At 46.5% G+C, this 9,029-nt stretch overlaps 1 protein-coding gene across 3 annotated transcripts in view; it reads right to left on the minus strand.

The window, feature by feature from the left end:
• Positions 1 to 242: 242 nt before the first annotated feature.
• Aipl1 (aryl hydrocarbon receptor interacting protein like 1) overlaps positions 243 to 9,029 on the minus strand; it is a 10,938-nt gene continuing 2,151 nt past the window's right edge. For 2 of the 3 annotated variants that reach the window (XM_031352088.1, XM_031352089.1), the window contains exons 4-7: positions 3,251 to 3,439; positions 2,251 to 2,427; positions 2,036 to 2,177; positions 243 to 1,240 (exon numbers count right to left, since the gene is read on the minus strand). In XM_031352088.1, coding sequence (XP_031207948.1) covers positions 1,038 to 1,240; positions 2,036 to 2,177; positions 2,251 to 2,427; positions 3,251 to 3,439 — 711 coding nt within the window. In that variant the 3' untranslated portion in view covers positions 243 to 1,037. The remainder of the gene's footprint in view (positions 1,241 to 2,035; positions 2,178 to 2,250; positions 2,428 to 3,250; positions 3,440 to 9,029) is intronic. The other variant, XM_031352087.1, reaches the window with a different exon arrangement.

Consider the following 9,029-nt stretch of genomic DNA (forward strand, 5'->3'; position numbering starts at 1 on the left):
ACAAAAGGAAACCAAGAGAATCAGAAATCCCAAAATACAGCTACCCAAGCCCAGGAAAGAGGGGGACTCCATTTGTAAGCAACACTGGTATATGATACAAGTGGCTGCAATGGAGACTAGTGTGGAGATCAAGGAAAAAACAAAACAAAACTACCAGAAAAATACAAATGGGCATAATGGAAAGGATAGGAGGAGAATTAAAAAAAAAAAAAAAAAAAAAAAAAAGAAGCAAATTTTGTTTGAAAACATCATAAGCAAAATACTGTGCATGCTAATTAAAAATATTTTTAAGTTGGGACCAGAGAGAAGGTTCAGCAGTTGAGAGCGCTTGCTGCTCTTCCAGAGGACCTAAGTTTGGTTTCCAATGTTCAGGTGGGGCAGCTCACAACTATCTGTAACTCTAGGTTTATAGAATCACAAGCCCTCCCCTGGCCTCCTTGGGTACCTGTACACATGTGGCATATACACTCAGGCACACATACACATACACATAAAATTAAGTAAGTCTTTTTTTATATTTAATTTAAAATAAGTTTGGTTATTATGCCTAGGCTAAGGAATTGTAGCTGTCCTGTGCCCTTTGTTAATTTGGGGGTAGGGGTGATTTTCCATGGGCATCTATGACTTTAATCTCACAAAATACATTTATGTGTGTTTCTATTTATTTATGTCAGAGATCAACTCCCAGGGCTCCAGGTTTGCTAAACAAGTTGTCTACTGCTGAGCTATATCTCCAGCACTAAGACTTTAGTCTTAATGTGATTTAATATGAATATGTGCTAAAAAGTGACATCAAAGTCCTAGTTAATTGAACCAGAGATTCCCAATCTATGCTTGCTGCACGGACAGCCCACAGGCTGTGGGAACGTAGAGAAGTCTCTGGCAGTCTCCTAGTAGCCAAGGACACCTACCTCCCCTGGGGCGCCCTGCAGCAAGCGGAGCAGTGTGAGTACAGAGCCCCAGTCCTCTGCCCAGGACTTCAACCCGCAGCTCCCACCCAACCTAACCCACTCTAACTCAGTGGAGTCCAGCCCAGCCTAGCCCAGCATGCTCCGGCAGCGCTGCCTCTCCTCCTCCTGCTTGTCCGCCAGGCGGCTCTCCAGCAGCCGCAGTTCCCTGAGCACTGCCTTGCGCATGGAAGGCTCCAACTCCAGCACTTTCTCCAGGTCTGCCTTGGCCTCCTCAGCGTTCCACACCTCCGCGTGAGCACGTGCGCGCATATAGTAGGCCTTCACGATCCCTGCGGGGAGAAGCGCACTGCACCCACCCAGCTAGTCCCAGAAAGCCCTGGCATTAGGCCACCCAGCCTCAGCTTCTTTCCAAATCCTGTGACCAATTTCACTTCCAGAACTCTCCATTGTTCCCACTGAAGACCCAAGCTTTGTCCCATCAGACCCTATCCTCATACTTGACCAATCTGGTTGACCGTGAGGCTCAGTGAAATAAGGATGGAGGCGCATGGAGCAAGTGTGTGCTGTTAATCGTACTTAGCATTAGGCAAGCACCTTCTCAAATACTGCCAGAGACCTGCTTTCAGTGTCGACTTCATATTTTTCCCTAGATTGCTGGCCTCCTTTCAACGCCTGGCTGCCCCTCCCAAATTCATGGAATACACAGCCATATGCACATTTGAAAAACATAAAATACATTCGGTTTTTAAACCACCTCCCTAAAGCCTCATATAAATGCACACACACTTGTAAAGCTCTGGAAGCTGAAGCAGGAGGATCACAAGTTCCAAGTGAGCCTGGACTAGATCTCCAGCCTCAGTCAGAAGTAAACACCTCCCTCCGTAGACTATCACCCACCCAGAAGCACTTACAATGCAGTTGCAGGCTTGTGGAGATCCACTGGATGAAGACAAGCTTCCATGTCTCACAGAGTGGGAAAAGTCTACGAAGGCCTTCCAAGGTGGCTGGGGCCTGGCTGCTCCTATCTTTCCAACCCCCATCCTGCTCCCCCACCCTCACTCCTACTCCCCCACTCCCAATCCCCCACCCCTAGCCCCACCCCGCCACCCCTGCCGGGGCTGCACCTGGGTGGTGTCGTAGAATGTCGCTGGTATGCTCCAACACCTCATAGTACTCCTCCTTCTTCAGCAGGCACTGGCAGTAGTTGAGGATCAAGGTGTTGATCATCTTCTCCAGCTTCAGCCACTCCACCTCCCAGGGCTTCTCCTGAAGGGCAGAAGCTCAGCCACCTGCTGCTTAAGGCTCATCCCAGCCCACCCAGCCAGAGGTAGCCTCACACCTTGGTCTGAAGGTTCCTCAGGCACACAATGGCCTCCTGGTACTTGGTGGAGGCCTGATCATATCGTCCCAGCTTGTAGAGCCTGTTGCCTTCTCCATGAAGAAGAGGCACGGCCTGCATCCTCTCTTCATTATTCAGGTTCCACGTCTCCCTCTGGTACTCGTTTGGGGCCTCCACCTAGCCCAGGAGCTACAGGTTAGCCAGGCGAAGACCAGACAAGATGACCCCCAATGTCCTTCTGAAGGGGTTTGCTATGTCCCACAGTGAGGCGCCACACCAGAAGAAGTCTTGCTGGTTAAGACCTTGAGGACAGAGCAAAGAAGCCACAAGGCCCAGCCCTGCCCTAAGCAAGCCAGTGCCCTTGGGCAAATTATGAAAATGTTCCTTTCTTTAGGAAAGTTTGCTTTCAATAGTTGGAAAATGGTCATGAGTACTCGCTGTGTAAGCACAAGACACTTTTATTGCCATCTGGTGGGAATTTATCATCATAATAACACAAATATGTAGTATCTACAGAGAGCAGCTTGGAAGGGATGTTCTTGCACAGTGTACAGACACAGCTGCTCTTTTCTGCTTTCCCATACGCCCTCAGGTTGAGCCTCAACTTTGCTCACAATCTGAATTCTGACCTGGCCTTGACCTTGAGCCTGGTTTTTCTAGATCCATGCAGGATCTCTTATTGTGCCAGACCCAAGCCCAAATGCACAAATCACAGGGACCAAGGAAAAGGCTGCAACTCTAAATCTTGAAGATAAGGAAGCAGATGACCAATTGAAGAAAAAAAATGCTTCAAAAATGAAATTAAACCCATTTTCAAACATTGGTTCCGAGTGAGCTTTTTCCTGGTGGAGGGGAGGGGTTGTTTTTGCAACTTTCAGTTCTGCTGGGGTCCCTGACTGGCCTCTTATTTGCTATAGAAACACATGAAAGGGGCACGGGATAGGGGGGTCTGCAGCATCCCTCCTGACCTGGGCCAGCCATTCCCACACCTGGCTCCCACCTGCAACAGCTCAATCAGGAAGATGAGAGGCTGTGGCTCTTTCTGCAGTTCATCAAGGTCCTCGTAGCCCAGCGTGTGGTATGCAAACATGTTGGCCAACCCACACGTGTGCACATGCCAGCTCGTGGGGTCCTTGCCCTCAGCCACCTGCCGCAGACTGCGGGACAACATAGGGTAGACCCCTGTGTGCTGTAGAGATATGGAGAGGGGGGTTACCTCAGCTGTCAGAGCCTACTAGGCCACACCCAGCCCATGTCGCACCCCTCACAAAAGAGCGCTGATGTCCCAGGACACCCCCCAGAATAACCATACTTTTCAGTGTACCAACAACGGCTTTATATCTGTCCACACCTCTTGTGGTTGTCACCACCCATCAAAGGGGCCACTGTGGATATCCTTGTGCTGCAGATGTCGAACAGGAGCCACACAGCTCAAGGCCACACAGCTAGGCATGACATAGACAAGATTCAAATCTGCCTCCCTAATCCATGCTTTTAGCCACGTATTGCCTCTTTATAGACTTGTGGCCAGTATAACACATTTCTTCCCCCAAGGAACCCTTGAGCCTCCCAAGCCCAAGGCTTCCAGCATGAAGCAGTGGGAGGGAGCAGGGTCCCAGATCTGAGAGAGCCATCAAATGTGACAGTGTAAGTGCATGTCTGGTCTGATCCAGCTGCATTCAGTGCAGAGTTGGTCCTTGGGGTTCAGCAAGGCCTTCTCCATGCTAAGCCTCAACTTTCCAGTTAAGCCTCAGAGCCCATCTCCACAGAGGTAAAGTTGCCCTGCCTAGGCCTCTACAAAGAGATTCTAGTCCCTTGCTGCTGGTAGGAAAGACAGAAGCTGAGAGTTGAAGGTCACCTTCCCCACCCCAACTGGCTGGGATTAGCCAAGATGCCCTGAGCTGACCTCTGAAAGGCCAGATGGCAGGTGCCTGAGGATTAAGGCTAGGGTAAGGGAGGGAGTACCAAGCTCCCACCAACTTGCTTCCAGGAGAGACCCACGGTGCCATTTGAGCAGGACCTCACGCAAAGGCTGAATTCCGCTAGACACCGATCAACCTGGAAGGCCCAGTGCCCCATCCCATGCCTGAAGTTATAAAATGACAACAGGAATAGGATAGAATCTAGGAGACAAGGACAAGTTGGGGACAAGGCAGGTCTTTAGTCTCCTAGCAGCAACTTTGAGAAAGTGAGGGATCCTGGAGCCCTTCTTCCAAGTTGCGGGCTATAGACACAGCCACTATCACTGATGGGTCTAGACATCTGAGGACTCAGCCAGTCAGGGAGCTCAGAACTATAGTTTCCTCTTTGCTCTGAGACCAAGGCCCCATCTGCACTGGAAGATGCCACCTGCCTTGTTTCAGACCACATCCACTGATTCCCAGCTTGATTCTACCTGTGCATATGAATCACTTGTCCACAAACAGTGTGTCGAGCTTGAAGGTCTGAGTTTTTTAATTGGTTGGCAGCGTTTAAACACAGAGTACTAACAAGTGAGTACAGAGCTGTATTGGAGTCCAGAGCCCAATATCCTGCTACCACCAGCCCAGGGGTGACACCACCCACAATGGTCTAAGTCCTCCCAAAACAATTAACAATCATGAAAATGCCCTGATGGGCCAATCTAGTGGGAGTGTTTTCTCAATTGAGATCCCTTCTCCAAAATGACTCTGGCTTATATCAAGTTGACATAGAACTAGTCAGCACACAGTGTGAACTCCTAGTCATTCTTTAAGACCCAACTCTATGTCACCTTCTTGAAGAAGTTCCCCCCAAAGACTCTAAAGAAGTTAACCCTCCATCTTTTGTGACCCCAGAGTATTCTGCCCTTGTCCTCTTTGTCATGCCCTGGCTGCCTCTCACTCTAACAGTTGCCTCTCACTCTAATGTGCTCTGCTCCTCCACAATTCAGTTCCTTCAGGGTTGGAGATCACCTGTATCATTCCTAACACAGAATAGGCCAAGTCGGGTGCCCAGTAAATGCTTGATAATGTAAGGAAGAGACGGGAGAAGGAAGAAGAGATCATAAGGAGATAGGAGGAAACAGGATAAGGTAGAGATCTAGTGGTGAAAAACTGGATTATGGATGCTAAGGAGATGGTACATCAGGGAGAATGCCTGTTACATGGGTGTGAGGACATAAGTTCAGATCCCCAGAGTCCATATAAAGCAGGTGTGGTAGGAAGCAAATCTATGATACTGTCAGTCCTACAGGCAGATGGAAAACAGAGACAGAAGAATCCCTGGAAGCTCACGGGCCAGTTGGTGTACTCAGCATCATGCAAAAGAGATTCTGTCTCAAACAAAGTGGAAGGTGAGGCTGATCATCTGAGATTGGTCATGACCTCTGACCACATATGTACAGACACACAGACAAAAACAAAAACAGTGTCTTGATTGTGAATGAACATTGATTGAATTGAGACTTGGGTAGGAGAACTTATGAATAGATGGATGGATGGGTGGGTGGATGGATGGATGGATGGATGGATGGGTGGATGGATGGATGGGTAGATGGATGGATGGATGGATGGATAAAGGTGTGGGAGGTTTATTTAGTGATGAAAGTTTTGATTTTGACTGAACACTGGTTGATTTGAAGGATAAATAAAATCATGGGTAGATGGGGTGGGTAGATGGATGTATACATAAAGTATGGCTAGGGCAGTTGTGAAGCACGCCTTTAATCCCAGCACTTGGGAGGCAGAGGCAGGTGGATTACTGAGTTCGAGGCCAGCCTGGTCTACAGAGTGAGTTCCAGGACAGCTAGGGCTATACAGAGAAACTCTGTCTCAAAAAAAACAAAAAAATAAAAAATAATAAAATATGGCTGTATAAGTAGACAAATAATTCATATGCAAATTCATGAAAACCATGAGCATTGAGAAAACCAACAGTCACTATATCTAAAACATGCCCACTATGAGATGTATGTCACATGACTACTGAAGTGGCCAGAAGACCAGAGTCACAGGATAGTTCCTGGAGGAAGCAGCAGCTTGGGACTTTGCAAACAGCAAATCAATCAACTAATCAAGATCTTATTGACAGCCTTCTGTTCATGTAGCCTACCACATTATCAAATATGCACCCTCCGGAGCATATGTTGGGGGGGGACACTTGCTGGTGACAAGGCCTTGTGGAACAGAAAGCCTGAAGTAGGTACAGAGGGGTCTCACAAGGTCAGGGGTGTCTCTGAGAGCAAAAGCAAGAGAGATGGTTCTAAACAAACACACCCCAGAAAAGCCAACTGGATGAAGTCCTGAACTGACAAACACACATTTTTTTTTTAAGTTAAAGGACACTAAGATAAAAATTATAACACTGAAACTTTTGAAAAGAAAAGATGCTAGGCTCCTGTGTACTGAGGAACACCCAGGTGTAATGTGTGTTACATAGCACCCCTATTGGTTAGCACTGTAGTCTGGCCTTATCGAAAGATGCATGTCTCCAACAGAAAGGTAAGGACCCCACTTGGATCCTGCCCCACAATATATTTGAACCAGAGTAAGTTTCTTCCTCTCTCAGAATCTTACCACAGTAAGGCTCCTCAGTAAAATGGAGGTATGAATCTTCAACATTCTTCTAGCTCAAAATAATAACTTCTAGTTTTTAATCACCCTATAAATACTGTGACTTCTGTTCATTTATATCATATTCTGTGGTTCCCAAAATAGCCCTGGACGTGTCTTCGTTCATTTACAGATAAAGAGAGAGTGTAGCAAGAGGAGAAAGGACCTCCCTGGTCACTCCACACTAATAGAGCACATCTCAAATGCAGTCTATCTCTCCACAAACTGCTCTTTCAAAAAGGTCATTAGCTCCCCATGAAATAAAGAGTTTCTATCTACCATCCACTGTGAAAATCCAGGGGGAGCTTTGTGATAGACAGCTCAACTTGTCAACACCTGAACTCACCCATCAATCTCAATCTTGCATGAGATAGGCAGGCACAGTGGGGCCCTCTGTAAGAAGTTTGCAGAGCTATCTGTGACTTTAAACAGAGGCTGGGGGTGGGACTCCATTGGTCGAGTGCTTGCCCAGCACGCACAGACCCCTGGGTTTGCTCTCTAGTACTATATAAACCAAATGTAGTGATGCATACCTGTAACCTTGAAACTGGGCAGGAGGATCAGAACTTTAAGGTCATCCTCAGCTATACTAGAAGTCTGAGGCCAGCTGGGTTACATGAAACTTGGCACAAAAATAAGGGAGATGGGGTTAAAAGGAGAGAGGAAAGAAAGACCTAAAATCTTTTCAAGCCCTTGAGGCTAAAAGTCCATTTTTCAAAAATACAGGAAATAAACGAATATGTCAGATAATTACATTCAGAAGCAACCAGCTGAATCCAAATGTGCATCTCTCCAGGACTGCTAACTCAGTTCCTGACATGACCCAGAAGAGGCAGGAGACCCCAGGGAGAAGGAAACACAGAGCCACAATGCCAAAGTCTAACCCGTTGGCCTTGTTTGGATCCTGCCTGAACACAGAGATGCCATTCGTTTATAAGAGCTGGAGGGATGGACCAGCAGTTAAGAACATCTGTTGTTCTTTCAGAGGACTGGAGTTCAGTTCCCCATACCCATGCCAAGCAGCTCACAGCCACCTGCAACTCCAGCCCCAACAGACCCATCACCCTCTTACTGTACTCTATGGGTACCTGCACTCCTGTAAATGGATGCACATAGATACACACATGTATGCACATATTTAAAAATAAGATCTTTTGGGGCTGGAGAGATGGCTCAGTGGTTAAGAGCACTGACTGCTCTTCCAAAGGTCCTGAGTTCAAATCCCAGCAACCACATGGTGGCTCATAACCACCCATAATGAGATCTGATACCCTCTTCTGGTGTGTCTGAAGACAGCTACAGTGAATTACATATAACAATAAATAAATCTTAAAAAAAAAATGAAAGAAACAAAACAGTGTTTAAAAAAAAAAATTTAAAAAAAAAAATAAGATCTTTTAAAATGGAATAAATTATATGGTCAGAGAATCCTAACTGTGACAGGCAATTAGGGAACATGAAGGGATTGTTTGGATTTTCTGAAGAAGTAATAATGATGCTGTGGTTGTGTGTGTGTGTGTGTGTGTGTGTGTGTATGTGTGTGTATGAGTATATATATGTGTGTATGCATATATGTGTGTATGAGTGTATATATGTGTGTATGCATATATGTGTGTATGCATGTGTGTGTATGAGTGTATATGTGTATATGTGTGTATGTATGTGTATGTGTGTGCATGTGTGTGTATGTGTGTGTATGTATGTGTGTGTATGTGTGTGCATATGTGTGCATATGTGTGTATATGTGTGTTTGTATGTGTGTAGGTTTTTTTTAATGTCTTGTGGTTTTATAATATCAAATTCTAGTGTTCCTATAAGAGTTGGCACAATGTCTGAAATTTGCCCACACTGTGTGAGATATGAAAGAAAGTTCCCCGGACAGAAGTGGATACAAGATAGAGTTTTAGACTGATAGGTAGCAGGAACTCAACAACTTTTTTCCTTGACTTTTGCATGTTTGAAAGTTTCTCTAAGAAGTATCTATCCCTCCAGATCGCAGAGCAAGAAGTTGTAAAGGTGTTTTATGTGTGATATAAATATGAACTGAGTCATAGAATTGGTAGGAATGGGGGGGGAGTACCCAGTAGCATGAGTCTCCAGAATCTACGATGCTGAGCAGAGAGGAAAGGGGGTCCCTCTCCTACCATGCAAGGCCACATGCCCCCACAGCCCCTGCACCAACCCTATACCACACGCCCCCACAGCCCC

The sequence above is a fragment of the Mastomys coucha genome, unplaced genomic scaffold (assembly GCF_008632895.1).
Source record: "Mastomys coucha isolate ucsf_1 unplaced genomic scaffold, UCSF_Mcou_1 pScaffold5, whole genome shotgun sequence".
Classification (NCBI taxonomy): Eukaryota; Metazoa; Chordata; class Mammalia; order Rodentia; family Muridae; genus Mastomys; species Mastomys coucha.